The 14,304-nt window shown below is 42.8% G+C and overlaps 1 protein-coding gene across 5 annotated transcripts in view; it reads right to left on the bottom strand.

Moving 5' to 3' along the window:
• The window catches only part of RPS6KA2 (ribosomal protein S6 kinase A2), a 460,482-nt gene that overhangs the window by 75,472 nt on the left and 370,706 nt on the right, over nt 1-14,304 (bottom strand). For all 5 annotated transcript variants that reach the window (XM_014525104.2, XM_025216519.1, XM_025216520.1 and 2 more), the window contains exons 9-10: nt 11,090-11,160; nt 9,981-10,069 (exon numbers count right to left, since the gene is read on the bottom strand). In XM_014525104.2, the coding sequence (XP_014380590.1) occupies nt 9,981-10,069; nt 11,090-11,160 (160 nt within the window). The remainder of the gene's footprint in view (nt 1-9,980; nt 10,070-11,089; nt 11,161-14,304) is intronic.

Genomic DNA, 14,304 nt, shown 5'->3' with positions numbered 1-14,304 from the left:
CCGCACTTCAAAAGGGATGTGGCCAGCCTGGAGAGGGTTCAGAGGAGGGCCACCTGCTTGGTGAGAGGGCAGCAGGACAGGCCCTATGAGGGGAGACTGAAGGACCTGAACCTGTTCAGCCTCAGCAAGAAGAGGCTGAGGGGGGACCTGGTGGCTGCCTACAAGCTCATCAGGGGGGGATCAACAGCAAATAGGTAGAGCCCTTTTCTCCCCAGCACCACCTGGGGTGACAAGGAACAATGGTCATAAGCTGATGGAGAATAGGTTTAGGTTGGAGATCAGAAGGCAATATTTTACAGTTAGGCTGGCCAAAATCTGGAACCAACTTCCCAGGGAAGTGGTCCTCACCCCTACCTTAGACATATTCAAGAGGAGGTTGGACGATCACCTGTCTGGGGTCTTGTGAACCCAGCATTCATTCCTGCCTGTGGCAGGGGCTCAGGCTAGATGATCTGTTCAGGTCCCTCCTGACCCTAGCTACTATGAAACTATGAGATGGGGGGCAGTTGTGGAATTTCTACTCAAAGAGCGGGAAAGCTGGAAGCAAGCATCCCACACACCCAGCAGAAGACCCGAAGCTGGTACCACCGAAGGTCACTGCTATACAGTCTAAAGGAGCCATTTGCCAGGTCATATTACAGGGAGGAAATTACTAATAGTGTTAGGAGTTACTATTAAAGTTCACTTGATACCAAATCAGATGTGGGGCTGTGTCAAACCTTGGAGGTCTCTGGCAAGAAGAATCCTATTGGTAACAATTAGAATCTACTTGATTCCTGACAGTGCATCTTCACTCAACAGGTGTTAATGACCCATTCTCCTTTAAATGGTCTTGATGTCCCACTACTCAAGCTATCTCTTCTACTGCAATTCTTCCAAAGAATTTAGCTACTGCTGATCTCTCTTCTCCTATTTCACAATCCTGCAGAATATTTTTAGCTCTATTAAAAAAACCTGGGTCTGCCCATGGAGTCCAGTCTTCAGCAGCTGCAGCTTCAGCATTTGGCAGAGCTGCCAAGAGCAGCTGTCAATTCAGTTGTGAAAAGGGTTCAAACTGTAACATTTCCCTGAGCAGGAAAGGGAGCATGAGTGAGGTTAAGACTAGGTTCTGTCCCTGTGTATACAGCTGTAACTCTAACTCTGGAAATCTATTTGCTTCTTCATTCTGCCTACCCCAAAACAAGGTGCATGTCTTATTTGGGGTGGCCTTTGTGAGAAAATACGATATTTATTATCTATTGGTTGTTCCATTTAGGATTCTGCAACAGAAATCAGTCCTGTCAGATTCTTCATGCCTGCCAGTAGCCCTGTTAAAGTCAAAGGGGAATTCTGTTAGGGTGTTAAGTTTGATCCATGATCCTTTCCAGGCCTGGGCCTCAAGCCGTGTTAAGCAGTCTTTCAAGTCACTGATATTTGAAGGGTGGCCTATAACCTACTGGAGCATGTGTGATTTGCCCAGAGGACCCTTGAAAAGTAGACATTGAACATTATTTTCACCAACAGCAAATAACCAATTGAAGTACATTCCATAAAACATTAGGATTAATATAAAAGCAGTACATGTTAATAATGGAGAATACAATTATTTTTTAAGACTATGGTTATGAGCACATAATTATTTTAAGCCTCAGTTGTTCAACTAAAAATGCCTACAAACAATAATTATACTCATAATACTTTCCTGTTGTTTTATTATTGAATTGTTATAGGAAAAGGGGCACTGTCAGAAGTGTGGAAGTTGTTGAATTAGTTGTTCAGAAATGAACAGAAAAGGTTTCCTGACTTGCAGTTTCTGTGGATTATATTCTTTACTACCTTTATAGTCTCAGAATTCTTTCCATTAAATCACTTCAAATACGTTGCTCATTCCCAATTTGAGAGAGAAAGGTATACAGTGACCCTGACACAGTGGAAAGTTCTTTACAGCAATCAGACCTGTTATTTCAGTAAAATGCTGTAAGATGGAACAAAAAAGTGTTTTCAATTTAAAAACCATTTTCTTTGGGGAAGCTAAGGAAAGTGGGGGAGGGGGAAACTACAATTACTGCTTTGGGTGCCATCTAGACCCTACTGAAATAAACCTTCAACTTACGCTTTCTTGGCATGAATTCTCAATTATACTAAGGTCCCCTTATGCTATTCCAGCAGTGTAAAAGGGCCCTGAAATCTTGGTATTAAAGGCCTTAGCACAAATAAGAATCAGGCCCTGTTGTTTCCAAAGTTGGGTATCTGGATACATCTACATATCCTGCCAGTCCTTTCCCTTCCCTGGTGTTTGTCCTGCGATTTCACTCCTTCAGGGACTCAGAACTTCACTGGCCTGTCATTGCTCCCTGACTCAGTGGGATGTGTAGCCAACGCTAAGAGAGCAGTGATATTGGACTCATGTTACACTTGTAGTAGATGGTATAGATCAGGGTGGTCCACCTTCTGGTCAGCCAGGGACCATATACCATGTGGCCCACAACCTTGGGGCCTGCATGAGGTGTGGGCTACAGACCTGGGGGATGCTCACTGTGTTGGTGAGCCACAGACCTGGGGAAAGTTTACTATGTATGTGAACTACATCACTGTCAGGGCGGCTAGGATCTGGAACCAACTTCCAAGGGAAGTGGTGCTGGCTCCTACCCTGGGGGTCTTTAAGAAGAGGCTTGATGCCTACTTGGCTGGGGTCACTTGAGCCCAGTTTTCCTCCTGCCCAGGCAGGGGGTTGGACTTGAAGATCTACAAGGTCCCTTCCGACCCTACTTCTATGATTCTATGTGGGTTACCTCCCCCCACCCAAGGCTCTCCCCCACCATATGGGCAGCCCAGTGAGCACCTCCTACCATGTGCACAGTGCAGGAAACCTGGTTCCTCCCCCTCCCAGTCATGCATGCCATGAGGGCAGTCACCAACTGTGCTGTTATGAACCCAGGAGTGTGAGCAGAAAGTAGAAGCCAGATGGGGAGGATGTGGGGGGAGGCCTGAGAAACCCGGCTTCCAGGGGAAAAGCAACAGGGGTGGTGGGGGAGGTCGGGGAACGGCAGCTGGGTGGGAGCCAGCAGGCTACATACTAACCTTTCAGAGCCGCATGCAGCCCATGAACCACCAGTTGGACACCCATGGTATAGATCATACTATGGTTGACTCAAAACTGGGTAAACAATGCCTAGCATGAGGGTCTATATCATAAACCTTCTTTAAGGTTTGAGCAGTGTACCAGGCCTTAAAAATAAAACCGGATAAATGGGATTACCACCCTCCCTTTTGCTCTGACCCCTCCTTGTACTTCTAATATTATTCTAGCATTCACAACCTGAAAACAACTAAAGTGTCAGAGCAGTATTTTATAATGGCCATTCACCTCTAATTCTAGTGGTTCATTAAACACTATTTGTTAGAACATCATAGAGAGAGTTGGGGGGAGGAAGGCAAGATGAAAATCAAAATCAAGTAATTTGTAAATTGTATTTTCCAGCTTGCTAGTTAGAAATGCTATAGGTGAAAATGCATATGCTTCCTAGATTACTAAACTTTTAAACCAGCAATTGAAAACAAGCGCTTGATCAATGACGCGGTCTCTTCTTTATTTTAGTATGCTTCATTTAATTTTCAAGGGATTTTCTCTGCCAGAATGTCTCACTCCACTTTCCTTTAACTATGGACTTTTATACGTAACTCACTGCAGGCTAATATCTACAAAGCCAAATTATTCCTTTTAAGTACTGCCTTCTGCCAAATGGTTAGACAAATTGTTGGCTAATTTAAATTCTGCTCCTCTCATTACGAATAACAACCTGTTTTAATCATCCTGCCTTCACATTCTTATGCCATTAGTCCTAATTCAGCTATCCACAATAAGATTATCACCAGTATACCCAAAATGACAATTAATGTTAATTTAGGACAAAAAACATCTTTTCATTTTGCTTTGCCTTAGCTTTAAAAATCTTTATTTAGATTCTTCATTTACTGTTATAATGAATGTCTACCTTGCTCCCAATCCCTTCACTACTACAGTAAGCATCAAGTTTTAAAACCATGATTGTCAGCAATTACTTATTATTTAAATGGAGAAAACCTTGAGGCTGGGATTTTCATAGCAAGTTCCAAAAGTTAAGCTCCTAAATCCTTACTTAGCTTCATAAATAAAGTGGCTTGCTCTTCATAAGTGATTTGCACCTGGTAGTTCCCACCAACTTCCCACTGCTTCCATCTCTTCTCTTCTGTGGATCCCACTGTGCACCCCTCTTGGCGTCAACAGTTGAGGAAGCCCTGAAAATTAATTCACTCCCACTTTGGATCCTTGGTATAATGTTGGAATCCATGAAAGGAGCATTCTCAAGCACAGGATGCAGACATGGGGAAGGAGAATGCAGACAAGCAGGGAGTCATAGAGCAGAAAAGTTCCCCATCAGTGAAGCATATTCCCTCCAGTGCCTGGACTTGAACACAAGATTCCTAAGTCTCAGCATCCTGTGACTATCAGGCAGCTATCTGTGATCCAGGGCTGTCCCAAGAGCTGGCAGCTGGCTTCCCAACTGACTGACTACTCAAGCTGACCAGCTCTCTGGATACTGGGATGTCCAGATCGGGGGCAGGCAGGCTCCCTGGCTTCTGAGCTGTTCATTTGATAGGTAGGTGAGCTACTTGGATTGCCTGCCTGATAGGTTGGATGGGCTGCCTGCCTGCCAGTTTTTTTTAATCATTTTGAGATGTGCTTGTTCTTTCCAGTTCAGAGTTAAAATATTTCTAAATCTCAAAATCCTTTTTCTGTGAAATGGAAAACCTTTTTTCCTGCATTACTCTATGTAAGTAATTTCATGAGATAAAAACAATGTAAAAAACTTCAGATTGAAAAGCCAAGCCCTCAAAAGTTAGGAAATGCAAGAATTAAGGTTTCTTGGTAGACCTGACTTGAAGCTGGTGCTGCCTGACACACTTTGAGAGAACTGACTGTCTATTCCACTTGTTTCAGGAGCAGTCTATAGTCCTATAGTGCAGGATCTTCTGCATCTGTGCCTCCAAAACATTCTTTGGTTGCTCCTATGGATCTTTCCTTTGGAGGAGAAAAACCTTCTGGGAACAGGATTCTCTGCTTTTTACCTGTACCCCCCACAGGTAGTCGAGCATTCTTGTCTTTGATAGATTTCCAGTGTGCATCCATTCTGATATACAGTTGTTGTTTGGTTTCTTTTACATATTTTCCATCAGGGTATTTAGTACACTGGATGAGATATATACAGTATAACATTTCTGGAGGTGCAACTGTAAGATCCAGGAATGTTGATAGTTCTGTTGTGGGGGCAAAGAAGGGGACACGCCAGGTCGAGCTGCTGATCCCCTGTGCCACAGGTCAGATCCAGTCACTTTGGGCCATTAACTGAGCTCCACTGGTTTAGGTTCTGGCGTAATAGATAGGGTTCAAAACCTGCATAGGGAGCGGTGGGGTGTAGACATCGTCACTTAGTCAAGGAGTGTATCTATGATTCCAGCAGTGTAAAACCAATGTGATATCAAAAGAGCTCTGAGGAAATTCAGGCTTGAGGAAGGTTTAGCTGAATCTACGAACTAGTGAGTTGAACACTAATCAATTCTTATCTCACTGCTATGGGCAGTAGGAGGGAACTGAAGGAGGGGTACAGCCACTTCATTCTTTATGCCTTCTCATGGCAACAGGAAATGGCAGAGGGCATAAGTGTTGTCTTGACAAACACTGCTGTTTTTGGTTAACTCGGAGCACAAGCATCTATATTGGGATCCACACTGACATACAGTTGAAGAAGAATGTTCATTTTACACACGAGTACTGCTGTAGCCAACAAAGCATTGCAAGATCGCATAGCAGCCTGAGGACACATACTGAGAAGAAGCTTCCATTTTCCAAATACACATCATTATTAGAAATTGCAGGATCCATGGCTCAGCCAGATGGTGATGTAACTGGACTGCCAGGCATTTTGCTAAGAGCTGTCTGTCAGAATGCTAATGCTGTGACTGCTACATGTAGACTCGAATGCACTATATAGCATACCTTCAACACCACCTCAAGTGCTTGAACAGCTAAGTACAGCTGCCAGAAGAAAAGAAAAAAACCACTCCTGCATTACTTGCTTGAACACAACTTGGAACAACTTATTTGCTCAATTTAGCTTTGCATTCCTACTCCTGTCCCTAGTCCAAAAAAATCTTAGAAGCATAAATAGTTACAGAAGGGAACAACATATCGCTCTTCACAGGTTTCTCAGTATTTACACTATTCAGTGGTTTCTTCTCCAAAAGGAAAGTAATAAATCAGCCCAGTGGAGATTTTGGCAGCTAATGTCAGCTAATGACATATTTAACCAGGAGCAATTAGCTATTTCTTTTCCTATGGCAGATCTTGCAGGGTCGAAGAGCCACTTTCCTTCTTTTCCCTGAGGTCTTTTCTTTGCAACCCCCTAAAAGTTTTGAATGCAATGTATTTCCAACTGAATAGTGGGGATATAGGAGAGCATAAAAAGAACATGGCTAATTGGAGGTAATGAAAGCTGTACAGTAAAGCAACTGTTTCCTTTATTTTCTGAAAAGCATAATTACTCCAGAGTAAAACCACTTTTATTCCAGAACAAAGTATCTACATGGTGGAGTTATAGCTGAATGGCTGGGATACTATCCCATATAATCAAGCCCACAGTTTCTATTCGTGTATCCATTTACTATAGGGGTAAGAATTAATGCCAGCATTGTACTAGGCAAATATCAATTATGATGAACATAAAAGCTCTGAAAATCCAGCAGTTATCTCAAAGCTACATTTTTTATGACTATCCAGTACAGGATACATAATATTAGTGATTTAAATTCTTCTGGTGGCAGAACTGACAGTGAAACTTTAAATAATGGAATGGAAAAAAATAATGTTTAATTGGACAAGAGTTCCAATCCATTCTCAATGACATCCTCTGTTCGAATTTCAGAATCTTGGGCTTTAAACTTCTCCGTCTTGCCTTCCACTTCTCTGAAAACTGTGTTTAATTTCATACTGCGGTATTACTTAGTAGTGGAGACTCTACAACACTGATAACGTGTTTGGAATTTTTTAAATATTCTAAAGACGATGAGAAGCAGTAACCTGATTAGTCCCTTAGTTTGCTAGTTGGTCAGTTTCAGGAACAGAGTCCTTTATTATGAGGTAAGGCTACAGTAATTCCCCCAAAACTAAACATGGAAGAAGATGGACCTGCTTAGGATGCAGCAACAGGAAGAATTGTAAAGACTTGCAAAACTTTTAAAGATGGGAAAAAAAAAGTCATTAAATTGGCAGTAGAGAGGAGAAGAGGGATAAATTACTAAGAGAAATGGAGGTAGGAGAAAAAGGAGAGTTGTCAAAATAGAGAATGAAAAGCTAAATCTTCCTGCAACTACTCTTTTTCCTTTTGCCTCTTTTATTTTTGAAGTCATTCCCTTGTTTGCCTAGAACAGAGCAAGGGATTAGGGAGGTAGAAAGAACTTAAAATATTTTCATAGAACAAAGCAATACTTTAATTAATAGTAGCACAAAGCATGTCTACACAAGATGCTTTACTGTAAAGTAGCATAGTTTATTGCACAGTAAGCATGTGTGTCTACATGTGCACATGCTTACTGCACAGTAAACCTTGCTAATATCAAGTAATTTGCTACCTGCAGATGCAAATAGCAAATTTACTCACGAGTAGTTACTGCGTGGTAGTGCTCGTATAGATGTCTGCCCAGGAGCAAATCTGCTCCCGGTGAGCCAGGCACCAGGGGGTAGGATATAGCTTCCTGCCCCTGGGAGCTGCCTGCTGCGAGGGTGGGCTCTGCCACCAGAGCCCTGGCAAGGACTATATCTCCCTGCCCTTGAAGCAGGGAGCTCCAAGCCCCCTGCTCCAAGATCATGATGGTGAAGCGGGGGCTGGGAGATGAGGATCCTTATCTCCCAGCCCTCACTTCCCAATTGCAACCAGGGAGATAGGAGATCCTTATCTCTCAGAGCTAGCTCTGTGTTCGTGGGGCGGGAGATCTTTATCTCCCAGCCCCGACCCCATGACCATGGAGCAAGTGCTGGGAGACAAGGATCTCCCAGCACTGGTTTCCTGATTGTGGAGGTGGCCTTGGGAGCTCCCTGCTGGCAGGAGCTGCGGAGCCTGTTCCCTGCTCAGCTCCATGAGTGCAGAACTGGGTGGGGAACAGGCTGGGGAGCTGAGCAGGGAACAGACTCTCCAGCCCCCATGCTCACAGAGCTGAATGATTGCAGAGCGGGGGCTGGGAGGTCCCAGCCCCAGCTCCCTGATTGAGGCAGGGGACTTGAAAGGAGCTGCAGGTGGTGGGAGGTCCCAGCTCCCAAGCTCCCCAACCTGTTCCCCACTCAGCTACATGCTCGCAGAGCTGAGCAGGGAACAGGCTCTCTAGCCCTAGCCCTGCAATTGTAGAGTGGGAGCTGGGACCTGTCCCCATCAGGGACAGGTCCCAGCTCTGTGCCCTGATCAGGCGATTGAGGCATGGGGCTGGGAAAGAGCTGCATGGGTGGGGCAGATCCTGGTCCCCTAACCCATCTACCGGTGGGACAACTAGTAGTGAGCTCCTGGCTGGGCCACTGTACTGGCACATGAGGCAGAGGGGCTCACTGATACTTGCCCCACTGGTAGATGGGGCAGGCAGCTAGGAGCTGCCCCACCCCTGCAGCTCTTCTAAGCCCCATGCCTTGATCGCCCAATCAGGGCATGGGGCTGGGACCTGCCCCACTCCACAACTGCAGGGCAGGGGCTGGAGAGCCTGTTCCCGGCTCAGCTTTGCGAGCATGGAGCTGGGTGGGGAACAGGCTGGGGAACTTGGGGGCTGTGACCTGTCCCTCCCCTGCAGCTCCTTCTAAGTCCCTTGCCCCAGTCAGGGAGCTGGGGCTAGGAGCTCCCTGCTTCCCGGGCAGGGGGACATTGTCCCCACCCCGGCAGCAGGCAGCTGCCTTGAGGGCAGGGAGCAATGTCCCAGCCCTGGCCAAGAGACAGTTAGTTGTCTCCTGGCCCTGTACTCCCTGCCAGCCCCAGGCTAGTACCCAGGGGAAGCTTTGATCTCCCCCTGGTAGCAGCAGGGGCCCATTGCAGGGCTGAAGGAAGTGGCAGTAGTTTGCTGCTAGGAGCAGCAAGTCTGGTCCCACATCCCTGCATGTGTAGATGCTTGCCCGGAAGCATTTACTCATGAATAGTTTACTTGCAAGTAAACTGATCTTGGAACAAATGCATGTGTAGATGCACCCACAGTGTTCCTTTAGTAAACTCATCTTTGATACAGTTACTCTTGTTCTTCCCAGCATAAACAATTTAACAACCACATTTTCAAAGGAGGTACCTACTACTATAAACTGAATCCATGTACCAAGTCCCTTCTGATATCCCCCCAGAACACCAGTACCTTCTTAATGGAACTCTAAACAGTAGAGACAGCACTAGGTAATCTCAAGTACTTCCTCTACACTTATTAACACTTAAATGGGAGCTAAGATGAAAGATAAAGAAAAACCATTTATGATAAAGGAGGTATTTATTTTTTTGGTAATGAAGAGGGAGGCTCCTTGTTCAAAATGCTCCCAGAAAGCTAAATGACACAGAAATGTATTATGAGCGGAGATGAAAGAAGAATTTGGCCTCTCTCCCCAAACTGGACCAAAATTATAGACAGCTCATTAAAAATGTCACTAGTGTCTTATTTTCCTATGTGATTATCCACAGGGGTTATATTACTCAGCTCAGAAATGCTGGTGATCTACACTACTTCAGTGAAGAAATAAATTATGAATTAATCTCAAGCTTTGGATTCCAGTGCTGTGCCTGATTTTCTTGCTACTGTGCCCAGTATTGCCTATGGTTGCATGGTTGTATGACAAACATAAATACACATGCACACATAATGGAGAGGACACCTACCAATTACCATGCACTGAAAGAAATTATTGCTGCCACATTCTACACAGCAGAAATGGAAAATGCAGAAATCCATACCTAATCTGTTGGATGGGTTCCTTTTGAAGAGGGCTCGTAACAAACTCTGGGCTTCTATGCTCAAAAACTGAGGCATTCCCAGCTTGGCTCTGAAAGGACAGAACATTTCCTCCAAATTTTCATATTTACAGCTGCAGTTCATAGCTTAACTTAATTGGGGCATACGTGCAGCCACACACACACACACACACACACACAGATGTACGCACATACTCACATGCATTTGTCACCAAAGGTGCAAATACCTGAACAGATTACAAAAAGACAGCATAATCTTCCTCCTATTGAAGCTGAAGGAAGTTTTGCCACTGACTTCAATAAGAGCAGGATGAGACCTGAAGCACCTTATACTACCACACAGTTAAGGTTGCACATGGGTTCTAAGGGGTTATTTGCAGATGTTTCTACATTTTTTCAGTCTTTTCCCTTTATCTTTGGCAATCTTTTTCTTCTCTCCCCCACCCTCCATCCCCTGGTTGTTCCTCATTCAAGGGCAAGCACAAATAAATTCAGAAGTCCGAGTGCAAATTTTTTGGGGGAATGTTTTTGAGCCGTAATGGCTGTTTAAAAAAAGGAAGGGAGCAACGGTATATTTTGCTTTGATTAAAAATCTCATGCTTCTATGAATAGCTCTGGTACTTCAGTGGTACATGAAAGAAATCAGAAATTGACAGGGAGTATGTGCACAACCTTGCAAACTTTTATGCATGTGCTCAACATTGATTTAATGTGAAGGGAGGAAAGTGAAGGGCTTAAAAGTCAAGAAATGACCACACAGAGTTTTTACCACCTTAACTCTGCTCCCCCTTGTACATGTCTTATAAGCGAGTCTTTTATTACATTCAAATATTTTCCCTGAAAAGCCCCCTCAACAGGTTTATCATAAATCACCCATTCCATCTCCTATAATTTATTTCTGAATGTGATTTTCAAACCATCTAGTAGACTCAGAAGTGCAGTTTGTAGTAATGTGAACCCCTATACACAGTTTTCAAAATCTCATCCTCTGTGTGTATTTGTTCTTAGGTACATTCTGTATGCTTAGGTTCAATAGCTCATCCAATGAGTTCAGATAACACGTAGGTAGACTAAACGGATTTCATACTCACTTGAGAATGAGAGCCATTGTCTCCTTCCTGTCTTTCCCCTGGAATGGTAATGAACCAGTCAGCATCTCAAACTGTAGAATAATAAAAAAAGGTAATAAATTGATTTGCTTTATGTAGCATTTCTATATTTGACTTGTTTATTTTATTCACTTCAGTTTCACTTATAATGAAATGTTTAGACTACAGATGTCAAAAAATAGAGTTATACAAAGATAGTAGAAATTTACTTGCCATCATAACCTATACAGAATATCAGAGACCAATACTATATTTCTCTCAAAGGACTGCCTATGGAATTGCTCACGCCTAGAACTTGGGAATCATGCACTAGTAGAAATGTATAACAGCTTGGTTCTTAGGGATTATATGAATCTGCTTCCTCCCCCTTTCATTTACCTGGACTCATTCCCATCGTTTTTTTCTACTTTCAGATCTAAACAAACATAAAAACTCGAAGCAAAATCAGCTGCAATTACTAAGTTTTGCCAGACTAATTCATGAAAACATCAATCAGTCAGGGTTCCTTTGAAACTGAGCAATCCTTTCAACAAGCCTGACCTGAATTTCACGTTTATAATGAAAGACCAAACTGTGGAAGCTTCCTGGGTTTGAATTTCATTTTGCTTTTCATGCTCGTACCAACAGCATCATATCTGGGAAGATACGTAGTATTGGTTGATGTGTAGACAGAGAGAGACCAGGGACATAATTCAACCATGGCATAAATTAGAGCAACTTCCACTGAGGATAATGGGTATTGTGTCTGCTTACATCTGGATTAGGCCTGGGACCCTTCTTTGTAATAACATATAAACTGCTGAATAGTCAAGTTATTTAATTATAAGCATTTACAATAACACCTTTGTGTTGAGTTGTACCTTACCAGGTGAGTCATTCTACTAATTACAGGGATGCAATTTGTGTAGTAAGGTCCTATTTAATATTGAAATAGGTGAAAAAAATCTTACACAAATTTGACTTCTCCTTTTACACCTTAAATAAGTTCCCCTTAAGTCTTGCCATTAAGTCCTTATTGCTTGCAGAATGCTTTTTCATTTTTAGAAGTCTCAAAGCACCTTACAAAGTTGGGTCAACTTTAATATTACAACAGTTCAGCTGAGGAAACTGAGGCAAAGTGATTTCCCCAAGGCCAAAGAACAAATCACCAGCAGGGACAAGATATCCTGTCAGTCTGTCAACATGTTGATGCATTGACTCACGTTTCCTCCATTTTGTTTACTATCAGGTAATTAAAATTAACGTAAATTAGTCTAGGAATAATAAGCAAGTACCTGGTGGTTGTTTTTATTTATCTTGGAATAACCAGGACAGTGGTAAAATTTGTTCTGCTTTAATTAAAACAAATAATGTAAGACACTAATATAAACAGCTCATGTATACTTACACATATATCCATTTCACTATTTCAAAGAATATAAAAAGTAAAACTAATAAAACCCCCAACGAATAGCTGCCCTGTATTTATTTAGGGCTAGCAAATTTTTAAAAAAGAAAACAATCAAAAAATCCCTATCCCAAAGCTTAAAAAGGAGCTTAAACTTTTATAAAGGGGAAGGGGAAACCCACATTTTTTTTTCTCCTGGAAATTTAGGACAATAAACTCTACATCCCATTGACTTCCCTGGGATAACCCCAGCGAAAGGGAGGGCAGAATTTACATTTACGTTTAAAAGTGTCAGACAAATATTTTTTGATGATATCTAAAATAAGTTCCTCCATTAGGAGATGTGTGTACATGCATATTTGTATGCATGTATAAATACGTACCATATTTACCTAAATCCAAGATAACTTCAAATTTAAGATGATCCCTCAATAGTAAAACTGTTATAATTTTCCATGTTGACAATCTAATATTTGGAGGGGCAGTCTCCAATAAATCCTTAAATTTGTCCTTCTCACTGCTTCAGCAGAGAAAGCAGTGGTAGGGAAGGTCAACAGCTATAGGGGGCAGGCAGAACCAGCACCATGTCAGACCTAGAGCCAGATCTGGAGCTGCTGTAACCAGCACTACTGCTGCCTAGCTAGGCAGGGACTGCAGCCAGCCTGTGCTCCATGCCCCAGAGTCAGAGCTGCAACTAAGACTTAGCAGCAGTGGGAGGGGGGAGGGAAGAAGTGGCAAGGAGGCAGAGGTGATAGGGAGAGACAGAGGCTGCGGGAGGCAGCTGGCAGGTGGGACAGAAGCTGCAACTCCAATTCTATCTCAACCCTAGGTCGGGGCTGGAGCTGGAGCTGCCTGGCCTACCACCTGGTACTCAAATCAAAATCAAGGGACTTTTCATCCCATACAGAATAGGGGGAAAACCTTGTCTTGGATTTGAGGAAATACAGTATGTATGGGAGGCATGAGATGTCACGCAACAAATAAAAATGAAATGGAAATATTCAGACAAGGCAAAGTGTCAGAAAGATCAGGGCATTTCCTAAAATTGAAAATCTCTGCAAATGTCCCTTTTTTAGATTCACTTTCTGTGGTATTTTAACATATGCTTTTCAAAGGTGAAGCTGAGATGGTTATGAAGTATCTCCTGATTTGTATTAAAAAAAAAAAAGCATTACATAAATGTTAACTAGTTTTGTCTTCTTTCATCAGCGCTTCATTTAAATTTTTTAACAGAGATTGGCACTATTTACTCATTGCTGCTTGAAGTGAAATCATTGCATTCCTTGTAGATCTTAAGTCATTCCATATTTAAGAGAGATCATTCATCATCATCATCATCATCGTCAAGCACACTGTAACTTTATGCACGCTAAACCTTCACTTCTGTTGTGGTGACCCTAGCACTGAGTTATCTAACGTAGGTGGGGAAAAAACCTAATTTTATTTGAAGATTCACAGTACCATTTGCTGGCAGTGTCTGCACAGCAATAATCCATAAATTCAAAGTCTACAAAAGCAGGCTGCCAAGCTCTAGGGGGTTAGTTTCACTCAGAACATCCCCCAGATTGTTTCATTCTGTTCTGAAGGAGTTTCTCTACCTGAGCTACCCAAGCTACTGCATTTCCTGTTTTAGGTAAGGTGCAGTTCTGTGATGCTCATGAATCTGTCTTTCCTAAAATTAAGAACCTTCATGCTTATGTCATGCCTGAATGAAGGCAGACCTAGACACTTTCAGAATCATAAATATCATGGAACCATTTGACCTGATAAGAGCTCTTAAAATGGTGTCACCAGCAGTCAGTCAGCAGGA

The sequence above is a fragment of the Alligator sinensis genome, unplaced genomic scaffold (assembly GCF_000455745.1).
Source record: "Alligator sinensis unplaced genomic scaffold, ASM45574v1 scaffold832_2, whole genome shotgun sequence".
NCBI classification, from domain to species: domain Eukaryota; kingdom Metazoa; phylum Chordata; order Crocodylia; family Alligatoridae; genus Alligator; species Alligator sinensis.
This window is presented reverse-complemented; position numbering and strand designations above follow the sequence as displayed.